The 21,427-nt window shown below is 46.2% G+C and overlaps 1 protein-coding gene across 1 annotated transcript; it reads right to left on the bottom strand.

Annotated features, from left to right (window-relative positions):
* Positions 1-876: 876 nt before the first annotated feature.
* Positions 877-15,580, bottom strand: LOC124003465 (cytoglobin-2-like). The gene is made up of 3 exons (XM_046311744.1): positions 15,066-15,580; positions 3,346-3,577; positions 877-3,088 (listed from the first exon to the last, which is right to left on the bottom strand). The coding sequence occupies exons 1-3, from the start codon at positions 15,212-15,214 to the stop codon at positions 2,924-2,926; spliced, it is 546 nt and encodes a 181-aa protein (XP_046167700.1). The 5' UTR covers positions 15,215-15,580; the 3' UTR covers positions 877-2,923.
* Positions 15,581-21,427: the final 5,847 nt, after the last annotated feature.

Raw genomic sequence — 21,427 nt, 5'->3', positions numbered from 1 at the left:
GAGGAAACAGGTACAAAAGTATCTATATTCACAGTAAAACGAGACCTATATCAACATAACTTGAAAAGCTGCTCAGCAAGGAAGAAGCCACTGCTCCAAAACCGCCATAAAAAGCCAGACTACAGTTTGCAACTGCACATGGGGACAAAGATTGTACTTTTTGGAGAAATGTCCTCTGGTCTGATGAAACAAAAATAGAACTGTTTGGCAATAATGAACATTGTTATTTTTGGAGGAAAAAGGGGGAGGCTTGCAAGCCGAAGAACACTATCCCAACCGTGAAGCACGGGGGTAGCAGCAACATGTTGTGGGGGTGCTTTGCTGCAGGAGGGACTGGTGCACTTCACAAATTAGATGGCATCATGAGGGAGGAAAATGATGTGGATATACTGAAGCAACATCTCAAGACATCAGTCAGGAAGTTAAAGCTTGGTCGCAAATGGGTCTTCCAAATGGACAATGACCCCAAGAATACTTCCAAAGTTGTGGCAAAATGGCTTAAGGACAACAAAGTGAAGGTATTGGAGTGGCCATCACAAAACCTTAACCTCAATCCTCTGTCAGCTCTGTCAGGAGTAATGGACCAAAATTCACCCAACTTATTGTGGGAAGCTTGTGGAAGGCTACCCGAAACGGTTGACCCAAGTTAAACACTTTAAAGGCAATGCTACCAAATACTAATTGAGTGTATAGTAACTTCTGACCCACTGGGAATATGATGAAAGAAATAAAAACTGAAATAAATAATTCTCTCTACTATTATTCTGACATTTCACATTCTTAAAATAAAGTGGTGATCCTAACTGACCAGACACATTCAAATACATAAAACCTACAGTATATGGTCACACATTAAAAGACAGGTCACCCCCCTGATACAAGTGTAGGTAATTATCACTTTATTGATAGTCATTGATAGTTCATTTCCACAGGTCTGCAAAGGTACACGTCTGTAGTAGGCTGTGCAAACATGCTAAAACAGCACAAAACCACTCCCACTCCCCCAGTCAACAAATGTATATAATCTCAGTCATACACAGTATTCCAAATACATATACATATAATCATTTTGTTTTCTATATTTAGAAAAATATAAAGTCCAAGCTTTAAAACTGACTGACAAAAAAAGAAAACCACAACAAGAAGTCCCAGATGTAGTATATGATGTCTACATATGCTTAAGTGTGTGTGTGTGTGTTTGTGTGTGTGTGTGTGTGTGTGTGTGTTCACGAGAGACTGTCAGGGAGGAAAACTCTGCAGATGGAGGGTACGAGCTTATAGCTGAAGGGAGAAAAAAGAGTATGTAGCCATTTTGTGAATTATGGGTGACAAGGGTTGAATAAACAACCTGTCGGGGTGACTCAGGCCCAACACAAATACTACTCGGAGGAACAGAGGAGCCTGCCCTCTCACGGGGTTGTACTCAAGATCTGACGTCAAATGTTTTGCTAAAAGTGTGAGACTGGTGCGTGTATTGTACTGTAGGTGTAATGGGAGAGAGCATTTATTATATACAACGACTTCTACAGTAATCCACCTCATTTCCTCTCATCTACAGCCACTGGTCTCTTGCTGAATGAGTTTGTCATGTTGTGTTAGCTCGACTTCCTGTGTCAGTTAATTATCAGCCATGTAAGCCTACTGTATATCCTTCATCTCGTAACATTACTGCTGGCCTCCAAAGGAACAACAAAGGTGAAGGCAGTAGAATATGAGTAGAACTATATTATTAGCCAAGTAGCCATGGTAACAAAGCAGATAGAGGGATGATTTCCCTCAGAATTTGGCCAGGGGAAAGAAAGGATGAGAGAGTAGGGGAGATATTTGATGAATGACCAGAAGAGGAAGAGCGGAGCCCCATTACTTCCTCATTAATGGTAAATGACAAAGCCGAGAGGGACCAGAGCGCAGGAGTTACCATCAGAGACACAGAGGAGATTGGATCTAAAGTGACATTCAAAATCCATTTGTAGTGTATTCAGGGAAAAGTCGGGAGCAGGGCTCCAACTTGTGTCACCGTATTGTACATGCCAACCCAACATGGTTTAAACTGTACCAAAGTGTCTAGACCTCTTGGTAGGGTTGTAGAGTGCTTAGTATATTAGATTTGGTCGATATGAATACTTTTTCTTACCTCAGTGGTTCAGAGGTAAAAGATATACTGATGCTACTTCAAAGGGTCCGTTGTATTTCAGAGACCTCCGGAGTCAGTTTCTTAATGAGGAAATGTAAACCTAGTAAATGCTCTATAAATATTAGCATACGGGTGGTCAAAGTCGGCAGAGCAGTGTATGTGTGTGATTGTGTGTGTGTGCTCGTGCGTGCATGCATGCTTATAAAGAGGAGATGATACTCTAACAGTGGTCTGTCAGCCTGTGGCTCTATCCCATCACTTTGAAACTGTTTAAAATGGCCAATTGCCGTATGGACAGGGTGTTAGCAGATTTGAGCAGATGGGTGTGTTTGCATAGTGCATGAGATGGGCATGGAAAGATACAGGGTGTATTTGGGAATCCAAAGTGGCATACTTTCAGTGAGCAACAAAAATCCCTAAAATGGAGCCCTTAGTTCCCTTGAAAACATTGAAGATTTACAATACTACAATGAGCGTTGAATTAGGGCATAAGAGAATACACACACTCACTTACTGTACGCTATACAGACAACATCCCAGGAGCTATACAGTCAACACCTCAGGGGCTATACAGTAAAGTACACACAATGAGTCAGCAGGGAGAGGGGAACGACTCCCCCAAAAGTTGAACACAACAAGATATTCTACAAACAGTCTCAGCCCTAAAAATCACCTTCCTCCATCCCTGTTCCTTTCATTTTTTCTTGGACAGGGGCATTACAGAGACCAAACTTCCCCTTCAGGATCCGTAAAGACCGTCACAGCCCTGCACTCCCCTGCTATCGCCCCTCACACTGCCGAGCTGGAGAGCTGCACCCAGCCAACCTCTGTGTAGGCGCCCGTCACATGCCAGTACACCGCCCCCATCAGTTTGGTCCACACCATTTGCACTTCTGCCGTGAAGAACTCTGGGAAGTCCTCCGAGAACACCTCCAGCATTACACCACACAGGATCTGAGAGATGGAGGAAGTGAGATAAACAATGAGGAAAAAAGTGAGAGGAAGAGGATGGCAAATAAAAATTGGTAGATGAAGAAAGAGAGAGGAGTTAAAATGGAGGAGAGCGATCTCATCTAAAAAAAAACACCCTCAAAACCTTTCCAGTTGGCCTCAACTTGAAACAGAGAGCAACGCAACTTCCGTCCTCTCCACTCGAAACCTTTCAGAGGGTCATTGGGGACCATTAACACAAACAAGCCACTCCCTCTCACCTTAAAGTACATAGGCTCCACCTTGTGTTTGACAGCATGCACCTTGCCCACCAGAGCCAGAACAGAGGACACTTTCTCTGGGTCGTGGAGGTTCTCCACCACCGTGTTGATGGCGCTCATCACCCGGCGGGCGTGGTGCCTCAGCTGGACACTGCGCTCCATCTCCTCTGGGTCATCCATGTCCTGAAACTGGCTGAAGTACTGCTTGGCCGATGGGAAGTTCACAAAGAACCTGGAGGACAGAAGAGCAATAACATTCTTACTCTGTGACTTTCCTGGAACTTCTAGTGACAAGATGTATCTATGGCTCTGGGTAGAAGTTAGTGTACTCATAATATCATAATACCCACAGAACGACCGTGCAATCAAACAATATCAGGGGAAGTCCAAGAAACTTGGGGCTAAAAGAGCCAGGGTGAGAGTTTGTACAGAGCCATGGTGGTACAAGCACAGCTTACGTGGATATCATCCATGCTGGTTTCAGTTGTTCCAGGACAATGATATTCTAGTAAGACAATAACACACTTATTTGAATGTCCTCATCATCCACACAGAGCAACCCAGAAGATATCAACATGCCTACAGGCCAATCAAATGATGTCAGTGCACAAATGAAGGATGAATGATATGTCAGTTAATACCCTCGGCAAAAGTCACTGGAATGACTGAAATCGAGTACTAGTGGGGAATATGTACGCTTCATAACATTTGATCGAAGCGTTCAAGTGTGAAGATTTCTGAATCTGGTCATTGAATGAGACGCCCTGTGGCCATAAAGTCACGCGAGTTAATAAAACATTTCCAGAGACATTATCGCTCATTGTAATGTGTGACCTAGAGCTAATGAAAACTACCCAAAGTTTTCAAAGTGCACAATGTGCCTCAAGTTGTAATCAGCCTCGTTAACATAGCCTCATCTGCACCTAGGTGATTGGGTTTACTTATCACTTGTCACGACTTGGGCTCTTTGACGTCCTGCGAGTGGAGTGTTTACGTCCTGCGAGTGGAGTGTTTACGTCCTGCGAGTGGAGTGTTTACGTCCTGCGAGTGGAGTGTTTACGTCCTGCGAGTGGAGTGTTTACGTCCTGCGAGTGGAGTGTTTACGTCCTGCGAGTGGAGTGTTTACGTCCTGCGGAGTGTTTAGTGGAGTGTTTTACGTCCTGCGAGTGGAGTGTTTACGTCCATCGAGTGGAGTGTTTACGTCCTGCGAGTGCGTCCTGCGAGTGGAGTGTTTACGTCCTGCGAGTGGAGTGTTTACGTCCTGCGAGTGGAAGTGTTGACGTCCTGCGAGTGGAGTGTTTACGTCCTGCGAGTGGAGTGTTTTGACGTCCTGCGAGTGGAGTGTTTAAGTCCTGCGAGTGGAGTGTGCTTGTCATGACTTCTCGCGTCTACTTGGAGCCTTGGAGAATCTGCTCCGGGCGCCAACAACACGCAACGCGGGGTGATTGACAGGCGGAAGCGGTAAAGTGGTGCTGATGAGGCGAGGAGCATTAAGATATTTACGTTTCTTTGAGTGTAATTAGAGGCAGGTCCTGCTGGGGACCGGCGGAGCGAGACGTGTGGCAGTCGATGTTCCTCTCGTAGCAATTCACCCGCGGTGACTGTGCGTAGGAGGTTTCCTCTGCCTGAATGCTTTGGCATTGATTATGAGCCACATAACAATACCTGCCATACACAGCGATGAAAGATGAAAAAAATAAAAAACTCAATGTCCTGTGACTGCTTTGTCATCTACAAAAGTGACAGTAGATACCAGCCTTGTATGTCACAAAGTGCTTTTGTCAAGTCCTTCCCTCCCTAGTCACAGATACTCTATATCCTGCAGAACTACAGATACTCTATATCCTGCAGAACTACACACTATTTCTGAATGGAATATAATGGAACTTCAAAAGGAAGAGCACCTCTCTGAGGATTACTGGACTTCGCACAGAGGGTACTATGACTGATGTGTGTGCCGTCTATGGACTATTTGAACTGCACGTTATTATTTAGGGCCATACAGTAAAGCCCATTTCTCCAACCACCCTATGAGATGTAAGCTGAGAGAATGGGAATCGCCCAGCTCTGTTATGATTGAAGGTCTACAGTTTTTACGTCCCCACCGCTGAGACTGACCACGTCGGGGCACCTCAATTAGCGGCTGTGTATTTTTGCCGACAAGACTATAATGAAGTTTCCACAAGCTTACAAAGCGGTGCACTGCTCGTACAGGGAGATATGTGGGGGATATTTTTAGATTTTTGACTCTGCTCTCACCCTTTCTGGTGAAAGCACAGCATGCTGTATATGTAAACAAATGAATAATTGAAACACACACACACACACACACACACACACACACACAACACACACACACACACACACACACACACACACACACACACACACACACACACACACACACACACACACACACACACACACACACACACACACACACACACACACACACACACACACACACACACTCTCATCTTGTTTCACCCCTGACCCAATTTGACTCGTGTAGTTGCTTTACACCAGTGCGGCTGACTGGGTACGAGGGTTTAGTTATTCAGCGTTGGTTAGGTTTGGCCCCTGGCAGCAGCGCTACACTACACTACACTGCATCCCCGCAGATCCTGTGACATGCTATGCTACGCTAAAGAGGCGCCTGCTTGCCCATAGCTGTCCCCAAGCCAAGCTCTCCCAGCTGTCGCTGCTTCACTTTGAAACAACAAGGAACACTAGCGTGTTGTTCCTTGCAGATAAACATGAAAGTCCCTTAGAGCTGTGTGAGGAAAGGACTTTTTCTCTTAGAAGTCAGAAATGAAGGACTTTTTTTCGTATACCTTGCCAATCCTCTTCAGGGAACCCTTTATAGGTACAAGAGTACTGTGCAATATACTGTTAAATATACAAACGGTGTATATCCACTTTTATATCTGCATGTATAATTCTACATCTCTATAATGCAAGACTGTTAAAACATTTGCCCTGAAAGCCTAACACAACCAGAACCAGAGGGTGAGAGTGGAGTGTCTGGAGTGTCAAAGATGCTCTCACACTGAATTCCCCCAACCTGTCGCTGCATTTCAATGAAGTCATCAAAGCAGCACCATTAGTGGGTTTTTAATCACATTCTAATTAGTCTTGAAGGGTTCTTTTCGGGAAGGAAACACGCTCCGAGTACTGAGAAAAACGACCTTGACAAACCTGTGCGAGCATTAGACACAGAGAGGTGGTTTCTCTTCATGGTCATTCAAAGCACCTCCGTGAAATCAAATCAACTCACATCTCCTCGGTCATCAAGATGGACCACTTTGGAGATGTATCCATCATGCTAGTATCAGAAGCATCCAGTCACAGCCCAATACTATTGCTCGATGTTTGGCGATTTCATTCAGCTGCCATTTGTACAGTACTCGAAATGGCCGGAGGTGGTCTCCTCATTGGTGAAATTGCATTTGTGCGCATTGATGATGACATTAGCCCAGGCTATTGTCACTGTCTATTCTTTCCGACCATCCAAGCAGAAGGATACAAATGCAAATAGCTACGCGTTCACATGGCGAACCATGGAAGTCAACTGAAAAGTGGAAGGCTTTGACGCAGTATCCATCCACTCTTCAACGTGTTTTCAGGATAGCTATTAGACCATTATCCATTCCACACAGATGACCTGCTTACTCGGCCCATCTGCTTGTTAATAGGAGCAGGCCAATTAGTGGGTACAGAGGGATGTTAGGGAGTGTGACATACTGCACCAGTCAAAAGTCTGGACACACCTACTCATTCAAGGGTTTTTCTTCATTTGTACTATTTTCTACGTTGTAGAATAATAGTGAAGACATCAAACTATGAAATAACACATATGGAATCATGTACTAACCCCAAAAAGTGTTAAACAAATCAAAATGTATACATGATTTGAGATTCTTCAAGGTAGCCACCCTTTGCCTTGATGACAACTTTGCATATGCTTGGCATTCTCTCAACCAGCTTCACCTGGAATGCTTTTCCAAAATTCTTAAAGGAGTTCCCACATACTCTGCGGTTCAAATCATTCCAAACCGTCTCAATTGGTTGAGGTTGGGTGATTGTGGAGACCAGGTCATCTGATGCAGCACTCCATCACACTCATACTTGGTCAAATAGCCCTTACACAGCCTGGAGGTGTGTTAGGTCATTGTCCAGTTGAAAAACAAGTGATAGTCCCACTAAGCGCAAACCAGATGGGATGGCATATTGCTGCAGAATGCTGTGGTATCCATGTTGGTTAAGTGTGCCTTGAATTCTAAATAAATCACAGAAAGTGTCACCATGAAGGCCTGATTCACGCAGTCTCCTCTGAACAGTTGATGTCTCACTCTCTCGCTCTCTCTCTCTCTATCGTCTCCGTTCTGCTCCCAGCTGTTCCTATTCCCCTAATCAATCATTTAGTCTTCCCACACCTGTTCCCGATCCTTTCCCTGATTAGAGTCCCTATTTCTTCCTTTGTGTTCCGTTCCTGTCCTGTCGGTTCCTTGTCTAGAATTCACCGTGCTGTGTTTGTGTATCGCCCTGTCGTGTCGTGTTTTCCTCAGATGCTGCGTGGTGAGCAGGTGTCTGAGTCTGTCTGGTTCAAGTGCCTTCCCGAGGCAACCTGCTGTTCACCTGCTGTTCAAGATCGAGTCTCCAGTTTGTCCTCGTCATTTCGAGTGAAAGTTGTGTTTTTTGTTTGTATTTACTTTACTGGATTAAAGACTCTGTTTTCGCCAAGTCGCTTTTGGGTCCTCTTTCACCTGCATGACAGAAGGAACCGACCAAGGAATGGACCCAGCGACTTCAGACGCTCGTTACACTGCCGTCGAGATCCAAGGAGCCATGCTCGGCAGACACGAGCAGGAATTGTCTGCTGCTCGCCATGCCGTGGAGAACCTGGCCGCTCAGGTTTCCGACCTCTCTGGACAGTTCCAGAGTCTACGTCTCGTGCCACCTGTTACTTCCTGGCCTGCCGAGCCTCCAGAACCTAGGGTTAATAACCCACCTTGCTACTCCGGGCAGCCCACTGAGTGCCGCTCCTTTCACGCAGTGTGAGATTGTGTTCTCTCTCCAACCCAACACATACTCTAGAGAGAGAGCTCGGGTTGCTTACGTCATTTCACTCCTTACTGGCCGGGCTCGAGAATGGGGCACAGCTATCTGGGAGGCAAGGGCTGATTGCTCTAACAAGTTCCAGAACTTTAAAGAGGAGATGATTCGGGTTTTTGACCGTTCAGTTTTTGGTAGGGAGGCTTCTAGGGCCCTGGCTTCCTTATGCCAAGGTGAACGGTCCATAACGGATTATTCTATTGAGTTTCGCACTCTTGCTGCCTCTAGTGAGTGGAACGAGCCGGCGCTGCTCGCTCGTTTTTTTCTGGAGGGACTCCACGCAGTGGTTAAGGATGAGATTCTCTCCCGGGAGGTTCCTTCAGATGTGGACTCTTTGATTGCTCTCGCCATCCGCATAGAACGACGGGTAGATCTTCGTCACCGGGCTCGTGGAAGAGAGCTCGCATCAACGGTGTTTCCCTGCTCCGCATCGCAACCATCTCCCTCTGGCTCAGAGACTGAGCCCATGCAGCTGGGAGGGATTCGCATCTCGACTAAGGAGAGGGAACGGAGGATCACCAACCGCCTGTGCCTCTATTGCGGAGTTGCTGGACATTTTGTTAATTCATGTCCAGTAAAGCCAGAGCTCATCTGTAAGCGGAGGGCTACAGGTGAGCGCAACTACTCAAGTCTCTCCATCAAAATCCTGTACTATTTTGTCGGTCCATCTACGCTGGACCGGTTCGGGTGCTACATGTAGTGCCTTGATAGACTCTGGGGCTGAGGGTTGTTTCATGGACGAAGCATGGGTTCGGAAACATGACATTCCTTTCAGAGAGTTAGAGAAGCCTACGCCCATGTTCGCCTTAGATGGTAGTCATCTTCCCAGTATCAGATTTGAGACACTACCTTTAACCCTCACAGTATCTGGTAACCACAGTGAGACTATTTCTTTTTTGATTTTTCGTTCACCGTTTACACCTGTTGTTTTGGGTCATCCCTGGCTAGTATGTCATAATCCTTCTATTAATTGGTCTAGTAATTCTATCCTATCCTGGAACGTTTCTTGTCATGTGAAGTGTTTAATGTCTGCCATCCCTCCCGTTTCTTCTGTCCCTACTTCTCAGGAGGAACCTGGCGATTTGACAGGAGTGCCGGAGGAATATCATGATCTGCGCACGGTCTTCAGTCGGTCCCGAGCCAACTCCCTTCCTCCTCACCGGTCGTATGATTGTAGTATTGATCTCCTTCCGGGGACCACTCCTCCTCGGGGTAGACTATACTCTCTGTCGGCTCCCGAACGTAAGGCTCTCGAGGATTATTTGTCTGTGTCTCTTGACGCCGGTACCATAGTGCCTTCTTCCTCTCCGGCCGGGGCGGGGTTCTTTTTTGTTAAGAAGAAGGACGGTACTCTGCGCCCCTGCGTGATTATCGAGGGCTGAATGACATAACGGTTAAGAATCGTTATCCGCTTCCCCTTATGTCATCAGCCTTCGAGATTCTGCAGGGAGCCAGGTGCTTTACTAAGTTGGACCTTCGTAACGCTTACCATCTCGTGCGCATCAGAGAGGGGGACGAGTGGAAAACGGCGTTTAACACCCGTTAGGGCATTTTGAGTACCGGGTTCTGCCGTTTGGTCTCGCCAATGCGCCAGCTGTTTTTCAGGCATTAGTTAATGATGTTCTGAGAGACATGCTGAACATCTTTGTTTTTGTCTATCTTGACGATATCCTGATTTTTTCTCCGTCACTCGAGATTCATGTTCAGCACGTTCGACGTGTTCTACAGCGCCTTTTAGAGAATTGTCTCTACGTAAAGTCTGAGAAGTGCTCTTTTCATGTCTCCTCCGTTACTTTTCTCGGTTCCGTTATTTCCGCTGAAGGCATTCAGATGGATTCCGCTAAGGTCCAAGCTGTCAGTGATTGGCCCGCTCCAAGGTCACGTGTCGAGTTGCAGCGCTTTTTAGGTTTCGCTAATTTCTATCGGCGTTTTCGTAATTTCGGTCAAGTTGCTGCCCCTCTCACAGCTCTTACTTCTGTCAAGACGTGTTTTAAGTGGTCCGGTTCCCGCCCAGGGAGCTTTTGATCTTCTAAAAGAACGTTTTACGTCCGCTCCTATCCTCGTTCCTGACGTCACTAGACAATTCATTGTCGAGGTTGACGCTTCAGAGGTAGGCGTGGGAGCCATTCTATCCCAGCGCTTCCAGTCTGACGATAATAAGGTTCATCCTTGCGCTTATTTTTCATCGCCTGTCGCCATCTGAGCGCAACTATGATGTGGGTAACCGTGAACTGCTCGCCATCCGCTTAGCCCTAGGCGAATGGCGACAGTGGTTGGAGGGGGCGACTGCCTTTGTCGCTTGGACAGACCATAAGAACCTTGAGTACATCCGTTCTGCCAAACGACTTAATGCCCGTCAAGCTCGTTGGGCGTTGTTTTTCGCTCGTTTCGAGTTTGTGATTTCTTACCGTCCGGGTAGCAAGAACACCAAGCCTGATGCCTTATCCCGTCTGTTTAGTTCTTCTGTGGCTTTCTACTGATCCCGAGGGGATTCTTCCTTATGGGCGTGTTGTCGGGTTAACAGTCTGGGGAATTGAAAGACAGGTTAAGCAAGCACTCACGCACACTGCGTCGCCGCGCTTGTCCTAGTAACCTCCTTTTCGTTCCTGTTTCCACTCGTCTGGCTGTTCTTCAGTGGGCTCACTCTGCCAAGTTAGCTGGTCATCCCGGTTCGAGGCACTCTTGCGTCTATTCGCCAGCGCTTTTGGTGGCCGACTCAGGAGCGTGACACGCGCCGTTTCGTGGCTGCTTGTTCGGACTGCGCGCAGACTAAGTCGGGTAACTCTCCTCCTGCCGGTCGTCCTCAGACCGCTCCCCATTCCTTCTCGACCATGGTCTCACATCGCCCTAGACTTCATTACCGGTCTGCCTTTGTCTGCGGGGAAGACTGTGATTCTTACGGTTGTCGATAGGTTCTCTAAGGCGGCACATTTCATTCCCCTCGCTAAACTTCCTTCCGCTAAGGAGACGGCACAAATCATTATCGAGAATGTATTCAGAATTCATGGCCTCCCGTTAGACGCCGTTTCAGACAGAGGCCCGCAATTCACGTCACAGTTTTGGAGGGAGTTCTGTCGCTTGATTGGTGCGTCCGTCGTCAGTCTCTCTTCCGGGTTTCATCCCCAGTCTAACGGTCAAGCAGAGAGGGCCAATCAGACGATTGGTCGCATACTACGCAGCCTTTCTTTCAGAAACCCTGCGTCTTGGGCAGAACAGCTCCCCTGGGCAGAATACGCTCACAATTCGCTTCCTTCGTCTGCTACCGGGTTATCTCCGTTTCAGAGTAGTCTGGGTTACCAGCCTCCTGTTCTCATCCCAGCTTGCCGAGTCCAGCGTTCCTCCGCTCAAGCGTTTGTCCAACGTTGTGAGCGCACCTGGAGGAGGGTGAGGTCTGCACTTTGCCGTTACAGGGCACAGACTGTGAGAGCCGCCAATAAACGCAGGATTAAGAGTCCAAGGTATTGTTGCGGCCAGAGAGTGTGGCTTTCCACTCGCAACCTTCCTCTTACGACAGCTTCTCGTAAGTTGACTCCGCGGTTCATTGGTCCGTTCCGTGTCTCCCAGGTCGTCAATCCTGTCGCTGTGCGACTGCTTCTTCCGCGACATCTTCGTCGCGTCCATCCTGTCTTCCATGTCTCCTGTGTTAAGCCCTTTCTTCGCACCCCCGTTCGTCTTCCCTCCCCCTCCCGTCCTTGTCGAGAGCGCACCTATTTACAAGGTACATAAGATCATGGACATGCGTTCGGGACGGGGTCACCAATACTTAGTGGATTGGGAGGGTTACGGTCCTGAGGAGAGGAGTTGGGTTCCGTCTCGGGACGTGCTGGACCGTTCACTCATTGATGATTTCCTCCGTTGCCGCCAGGATTCCTCCTCGAGTGCGCCAGGAGGCGCCGGTGAGTGGGGGGTACTGTCATGTTTTGTCATTTATTATCTTGTCTTGTCCCTGTGCTTCCCATTCTATTCGTTTCCCTCTGCTGGTCTTATTAGGTTCTTTCCCTCTTTCTATCCCTCTCTCTCCCCCCTCTCTCACTCTCTCGCTCTCTCTTCTCTCTATCGTCCGCTCCTGCTCCCAGCTGTTCCTATTCCCCTAATCAATCATTTGTCTTCCCACACCTGTTCCCGATCCTTTCCCTGATTAGTGACTGTTGTTTCTCTTTGCTCATTTGAGCTGTTCTTGCAATAATATGGACTTGGTCTTTTATCAAATAGGGCTATCTTCTGTATACCACCACTACATCTAATTTATTTTTATTTTTACATTTTACCTTTATTTTACTAGGCAAGTCAGTTAAGAACAAATTCTTATTTTCAATGACGGCCTAGGAACAGTGGGTTAACTGCCTGTTCAGGGGCAGAACGTTGTCACAACACAGCTGGTTGGCTCAAATGCATTAAGAAGGAAATAAATTCCACAAATGAACTTTTAACAAGGTTAATTGAAATGCATTCCAGGTGACTACCTTATGAAGCTGGTTGAGAGAATGCCAAGAGTGTGCAAAGGGTGGCTACCTTCAAATATAACATATTGTTTTGTTTACTACATGATTCCATGTGTGTTATTTCCATGTGTTATTATTATTGATGTCTTCACTATTATTCTACAATGTAAAAAATAATACAAATAAAGAAAAACCCTTTAATGAGTAGGTGTGTCCAAACTTTGACTGGTACTGTAGGTGCAGATGAGAAGCTTTGCACTCAGGAGGATCATCAGACCCAGCAGAGCATTCAAGCCTGGGCATGTCAAGAGAGCCTGTGATCTTGATGTCAAGGGACAGAGAGAAATGAAAGGTAGAAAGAAAGAGACATAGTGAATAGAGAATGGGAGGGAGAGAGAGGAACAGATATGGAGAATGAAAGAGAGACAGTGAAGTGCCAAAGCTTGTTGCTGTTAACCACAGATACGAATGCCACACACATGCACGTATGTACTCACTCACTCACACACACACACACACACACACACACACACACACACACACACACACACACACACACACACACACACACACACACACACACACACACACACACACACACACACACACACACACACACACACACACACACACACACACACACACACACAGAGAGAGAGAGAGAACTCGAACTCTACACACTCTCTGCCCTCAGTCCCTTAGGGAAAGCTCTATCTTGTCGCTTCCACCCAAAATCAGAGCACATCACTGCCTTAGCGACGCCACGCTGTCCGTTTTAACGAGCCCTCTCGGCATTCCATGTGGAACACTGAGACAACACGGAGACAACACGGAGACAACACGGAGACAACACGGAGACAACACTGAGACAACACGGAGACAACACTGAGACAACACGGAGACAACACTGAGACAACACTGAGACAACACTGAGACAACACTGAGACAACACGGAGACAACACGGAGACAACACGGAGACAACACTGAGACAACACTGAGACAACACGGAGACAACACGGAGACAACACGGAGACAACACGGAGACAACACTGAGACAACACTGAGACAACACGGAGACAACACGGAGACAACACTGAGACAACACTGAGACAACACTGAGACAACACTGAGACAACACTGAGACAACACGTAGACAACACTGAGACAAAAGTCAAACGCATCCCAGCTCAGTCAGACAGCGACTCTTTCTTCAGATGCAGAGCCTCAGCATTAAGACCAACACAGACATACAAACAAAGTGACAGACAACTTGTAATATTAGAATTCAATAAATAAAGAATAATAATCAGTCATCCAGGTGCCACAGAAAGGTTCCTGCTAAACTGGTGGTTCAAGTCTAGAGTGACGATGTGACAGGTAAAAGATGTGAAATAGGTGTAAAGCACCAACTGAACAGCTAGAACAGGAATGTCTGCCTCAGACAGGAGGACATTTAAACAGAAACGGGTCCTCTCCCTCAATTATAGTGTCTTACAAAAATAGTCCGTAGAATGAAGAGGGCTTCTGAGAAATTGCTTTTTAATGAGGACAGAAGTGAGTGAATGAGAGCAGAATTGTGTGTATGTGGTCTGTGCAGTGTGGACTCAATCTCCCTGCCTCAATCTCCCAGAGCCTGCTGTGGGATTTCATAGAAATGTATGAGCCCCCTCCAATCTGCACAAATCTATGGAAACCACACATCCAGCCGTGCTCAGGTGCAGTAAACATCAGTGGAAATCTGTCTGTATGTCGGTCGAGTCTAGTCCCAATTAACCCCAATCACCCTCCACTCACAACTTTTTTTTGCCCAAACTTTTCTATGACTGTTAAGAGACTGTACATGAGAACGTTCTTTTAAAAATTGTACTCCACTAAAATTGTAGACCCCCCCATGCCATCCGGTCCCACCAGCTACACAAACCTTATGAGGACCCCTGAAACTCCACGTACCTTATGAGGACCCCTGATACTCCACGTACCTTATGAGGACCACCAGCCGCAACACTATGAGGACTCGAAGCCCACGTACATAATGAGGACCATCAGCCCTATGTGTGCCTGAGGAGGACCTCCAGCCCCACCACAATGGCGACCAACAGCCCCATCACTGTGGAGACCAACAACCCCACCACTATGAGGACCCCCCCCACCTGACCACATACCTTATGAGGACCGACACGCCCACGTCCTCGCAGTTCTCGTAGACGTGTACCCAGGTGTTCTGGATGATCTCCCGCTCGGCATCGGTCAGTGGCTCGGCCCGCTCCCCGCGCTCCATCGTCTCTCCTCCTACGTCTCTTGGCGACTCCATCCGAGACGACCTCCGCCGCAGCAGCTCGGAGGCTCCCGGCAGCAGCGAGCGGGGGAGGTAGGGAGCAAGGGAGGGGGGGAGGGAGAGGGAGAGCTGTGAACCCACGGCGACGGAGACGGAGGGATGGAGGAGAGAGAGAGACGGAGCAGCCGTGAACGCTACCCACCCACCCCCCACCAAAACCACCACTCTCTTCCTTCGCTCTCCTCTCCTCCAAAACTTGTCATCCACTGTTAATACCACTTCTTCTTTTTATTCCCCTCACTGTTTCTCTCTTTCTCCGTTTCTTTGTATCTTTCCTTCTCTAGTAGGGGAGCTGTCTTCCCTCTGAACTTCTGTGTTTGTGAGGACCTGATGGAATGACAGAGGGAGTGGGAGAGAGGGGTGGAGAGAAAAGAGAGGGGGTGGGGAGAGACAGAGAGAGGGGGTAGAATAGAGAGCATCTAGGATCTCTGTATTGTCCTCCCGCCTTCCTCTCTCCCCCCCCCCCTCTTTCTCTCTCTCTTTCTCGCTTTCATTTTGTCTACCTAATGTGCGCGCACACGCAAACACATGCACGCACACACACACATGTATGCACACATGCACGTGCGTGCACGCACATACACACGCACACAGGTCCTAGATGATCTCTATTCTACCTCCACTCTTTTCTCTCCACCCCTCTCTCCCACTCCCTCCGTCATTCCATCAGGTCCTCACAAACACAGAGGTTCAGAGAGAAGACAGTTCCCGTACCAGAGAAGGAAAGAAACAAAGAAACGGAGAGTGTGTGTGCGTGTGCGCTCGTGGTGGGGTTCTGTGTCGTCTCCTGAGAGAACCTGTATAAACTGTGACAGAAAAAGCTATAGGAAGCCTCCGTCTCTCCACAGACTCTCACAGGACATTGTGCCTGACCATTTGACAGGTAAAGCAGATAGAAGAGAGAGAGAGAGAGAGAGAGAGAGAGAGAGAGAGAGAGAGAGAGAGAGAGAGAGAGAGAGAGAGAGAGAGAGAGAGAGAGAGAGAGAGAGAGAGAGAGAGAGAGAGAGAGAGAGAGAGAGAGAGAGAGAGAGAGAGAGAGAGAGAGAGAGAGAGAGAGAGAGAGAGAGAGAGAGAGAGAGAGAGAGAGAGAGAGAGAGAGAGAGAGAGAGAGAGAGAGAGAGAGAGAGAGAGAGAGAGAGAGAGAGAGAGAGAGAGTAAAAAAGAGAAGTTACCATTTGCATTCAGGCTATTGAGAAAGATATGAAATAATGGAGGTCAAGAAATCTCCACTCACAACTTTTTTGCCCAAACATTTCTATGCCTGATAAGATGCTGCACATGAGAACGTCATTTTTTAAATTGTACTCCACTAAAATTGTAGACCCCCAGCCCCATCTCTGAGGACCCCCCCGCCCCCTGGTCCCACCAGCTACACAAACCTATGAGGACTCCCTGATAAGGGAGGTTAAACATGAATTAAAATGATATGTCATAGAGTATTTACTTCTCGCTGATTCATAAAGAAACTTGATGAAACCATTCAAAAGTAAATTCAACAAAAGTCTTGGATCGCCTGGTTTGAAATTACACTTTTGATTTGTGCAGTGCAGACAGACCAACACAAGAAGATTGAAGAAACCTGCTACTGAAGGGGTCAATCTGCGTTGAAGATATTGAGAATTCCACATTTGACATTCTCTCAGTGGCTCGCCACAGCCAGAGACGGTTAATAAACTGCTGGCTAGACAAAAGGGGGGGACTACGTGACAGTTTTATTGTGCCATAGAGTCTATAGAAAAAGCCTGCCTGCCGTTGAGATAGAGCTGTCACAGCGTTTGAAAGGTGACAGATTTATGCACAAAGCCAAGTGTGGCACCCATCAACAATGCACTGAATTGCACACTAATGTCTGTCAGACTTTCCACGTGACACTTTGGCTGCTTTTACACAGGCAGCCCAATTCCGATCTTTTGCCCAATTATTAGCAAAAGCTCTGATCTGATTGGTCATAAAGATCAGAAGTAGGATGCCTGTGTAAATGCAGCCTTAGGGTGAGCAAATATAAGTCTTTGATATAGGGCTTTGTCAAAACCAATATGGACATAATTAAATTACCACCGTCTCAAATACATACAGAATACACTGTTCATAGCATAGTATGCATATAAAGAATTTTCTACAGTTGGAATATAAAGTTATTGGACACTAACATCTACTGTAACACAAAGCATATTGCCAATTGGCAAAGGTTTGTTCAAAATCCCACTAGATTATGAAGACCAAGTCACAGACTACTCATACATGTACTGTATAAAGCATTTGTACTGTGCAAATGTAGCTTTTGCCAAGTTAGCGTCTATGATGATGGTGTATGATAGTATTCATATTATCGCCTCTCTATCTCAGACCTTGCAGGAAGTAAGCAACATGTACACTGACGCTTCGAACACACCGACAGGCGTCCTTGGGAAAAAATAGCACGCAGCATCATCTGGATATGTGTCGCAACAAAAGTTCAACATTCACCTTCTGCTACCATTTCTGTCAATCCGTCTACGCATACAGTTTGACGCATACGTTCGATAAATCCAACGTATGCACCACACAGAACGCTCGGCAACGCAATGCTGCAAAGCAAACGCAGCGTTTCATTGGAAATTCGGGTGTACCAAAATGCAATGATGCTGTCAGTGTGATCGAAGCGTGAGTGTAAAAAAAAAACATTAGGAAGGCATACTCTTCCAATGACATAGACTGACCAGGTGAAAGCTCTGATCCCTTATTGATGTCACCTGTTAAATCCACTCCAATCAGTGTAGATCAGGGGTCCCCAACCTTTCCTAGCATGAGAGCTCATTTCATAATGTTTAACATGTCGGCGAGTGACACATTTTTGTTGTTGTTGTTGCTTGCTGCTCATTCTTCTCTACTCCTCCATGCAACTCTTCCCCGGGTCCTTTTTTACGCTAATGCTACTGTCTGTTCACAATGTATGCATAGTCACCTTAACCATACCTACATGTACATACTACCCCAATAAGCCTGACTAACAGGTGTCTGTATATAGCCTTGCTACTCTTATTTTCAAATGTATTTTTTACTGTTGTTTTATCCCCCCCCCCCCCACACACACACATACCTTTTTTTTCGCACTATTGGTTAGAGCCTGTAAGTAAGCATTTCACTGTAAGGTGAATACCTGTTGTATTCGGCGCACGTGACAAATAAACTTTGATTTGATTCTGTCAGTATACCTGGTAAAATAATGGTTAATAAACAATTCCAAGGGGGGGCCCTGTGAAATGTGTGATTTCTATTACAAATTATGTTTTATCTTTTCCCAAATAAGGTTCTCATTTGAATTATTCCTGGATTTAGATTTTGTTTTTTCACTCTTAAAATGACAATTGTTGATAGAGAAACAACCTAATTGGATTTTCTGAGTCCATGTCAATGCTTAAATCACATCAGAAGGAACACAAATGGGTCTGGAAGAACACTAACACATTTTGTGATGAATGTGCCATCTAATGTGCTTGTGTAGCAGTGGTTCTCTACTGCTGCTGCTCATTTCATGGCAAAGTTTGCCACTAACGAATAATCGATACAAATTATATACTTTTGCCAGGTAAGCCTACTTTGCAGTTAACATTTAACCTCTACAGGATCGGTCCCCTCCCCCCGCATAACGGTTGAGCTAATGTAGGCTAATGTGATTAGCATGAGGTTGTACATAACAATAACATTTCCCAGGACATAGACATACCTGATATGGGCAGAAAGCTTAGCCTTTCTCTTGCATTTCAAAGAAGATGGAACAAAAAACAAAAAAACAAACGCATGTTTTTTTCTTTGTATTATCTTTTACCAGATCTAATGTGTTATATTCTCCTACATTCATTTCACATTTCCACAAACTTCAAAGTGTTTCCTTTCAAATGGAATCAAGGAATCAGTACATCACTGGGGCCAGGCTTCCTGCCATCCAGGACCTATACAATAGGCGGTGACAGAGGAAGGCCCGGAAAATAGTCAGACTCCCGTCACCCAAGTTATAGAATATTCTCTCTGCTACCGCACAGCAAGCTGTACCAGAGCGCCAAGTCTAGGACCAAAAGGCTCCTCAACAGCTTCTACCCCCAAGCCATAAGACTGCTGAACAATTAATAAAATCGCCACCGGACTATTTACATTGACCCCCCCTCCCTTTTGTACACTTCTGCTACTCGCTGTTTATTATCTATGCATAGTCACTTCACCCCCAACTACATGTACAGATTACCTCTACTAGCCTGTACCCCCGCACACTGACTCGGTACCGGTGCCCCCTGTATAAAGCCTCGTTATTGTTATTCTCTTTGTGTGACTTTATTATTACTTCTTATTTGAGTCTACTTGAACCGCACTGTCGGTTAAGGGCTTGTAAGTAAGCATTTCACGGTAAAGTCTCCACTTGTTGTATTCGGGACATGTGACAAATAAAGTTTGATTTGATGAATATGCATATCCTTGCTTCAGTTCCTGAGCTACAGGTAGTCAGATCTGGGTATGTCATTATAGGCGGAAATTTAAAAAAAGGGTCAGATTCTTAATTCATTGAAAAGGTTTTTGGGAGAAAATATTTCTGTCAACCTACAAGATGGTTATCACAGAGTGATAGACACATGAGCCCACCACACAGACAAGACAGGGGCAATATTGTTGGAAAAATGAATTGGAAGATATTGTGTTAGGTTTGGCTTTTTATGCCAATAGTGGCTAACCAGGGGTGGGATAATGTCAAGTTGTGTTGATTAAATAGTAGCGGGGAGCTTGAGGGGTCTGATACTTGTGAGATTTGTTTATGACAGTTTGCGGTGGAACACGTAAAAATTGCATGTACTTTCAGATTTGTTTGGCGAGCTACTCATAGGTGGGCTACGAGCTACTGGTAGCTTACGGGTTACGAGCTACTGGTAGCTTATGATCGACCTGTTGGAAATCGCTGGTTTAAATGAAGAGGAGACGGGTTAAAGAATAATTTTTAAGCCTTGAGACAACTGAGACATGGATTGTGTGCGTGTTCCATTCTGAGGGTAAATAGGTAAAACAAAGGATTTAACTGCCTTTGAATGGGTATTGTAGTAGGTACCAGGCACACCAGTTTGAGTGTGTCAAGAACTGCAGAGCTGCTGGGTTTTTCAAGCTCAACAGTTTTACATGTGTATTAAGAATGGTCCACCACCGAAAGGACATCCAGCCAACTTGACACAACCGTGGGAAGCATTGGAGTCAAAATGGGCCAACATTCCTGTGGAACGCTTTCGACACCTTGTAGTCCACGCCCTGACGAATTGAGGCTGTTCTGACGGCAAAAGGGGTGCAACTCAATATTAGGTGTTCCTAATGTTTTATACACTTAGTGTAGATGTACGTTTGTCTTCTTCAATGAGACACTGGTCAAGTAGGTCATCTCTAAGTGTCCCGAATGGCACCCTATTCCTTACTTTTGCACTACTTTTGACCAGGGAGCACTTCTCTTGACCAGAGCCCGATGGGCACTGGTCAAAAGTAGTGCACTATATATAGGGAATAGGGTACCATTTAGAATACAACCTAGATGTGTGTTTTTAGGAGTGTGCCTACTCTGGTCTGATGGGGAAGAGACCATTATAATGACTATTGCATAACTATTATGGTGATGTGTTATACACAGCACATTAAGCCTGTCCAATACCTCAGTGGATTTCATTAGCTCCAAGTCACTGTGACAAGATAAGTGCCTTGCGTTCGGCCAGTAACTGAAAGGTCGCTTGTTCGAATCTCCAGGCAAACTAGGTGACAAATCGGTCAATGTGCCCTTGAGCAAGGCACTTCACCCTAATTGCTCCTGTAAGTCGCTCTGGTTAAGAGCGCCTGTCACATGACTAAAATGTGAGAGAGTTGCAGGGGGGCAGAGTGACGTGTGTGTGTGTGTGTGTGTGTAAGCGAGGTGGATGGGGTCAAAAGGTGGGAGGTAAGAGACCACCTGAATAATGATGATATTCAAATGTAATTATTCAACACATCATTTCAGTAGCTCTTGACCTGGAGGGTGAATTAGGACATTTGAAGTGACACTCACTCTGACTGTTTAAGGTCAATAAAAATGATGCAGAATAGAACAATCGTATGTAGGTCAACCATGTATTCCAGATTGCCTGTTACCATGCCAAGTCGTAGCCACAAGTGAATATGTTTTGTATCATGGATTGCACAGAGCATCCAGAC

Source organism: Oncorhynchus gorbuscha, linkage group LG18 (assembly GCF_021184085.1).
Source record: "Oncorhynchus gorbuscha isolate QuinsamMale2020 ecotype Even-year linkage group LG18, OgorEven_v1.0, whole genome shotgun sequence".
Classification (NCBI taxonomy): domain Eukaryota; kingdom Metazoa; phylum Chordata; class Actinopteri; order Salmoniformes; family Salmonidae; genus Oncorhynchus; species Oncorhynchus gorbuscha.
The sequence above is the reverse complement of the archived record's forward strand: the minus strand, read 5'-3'. Positions and strand labels throughout refer to the sequence as shown.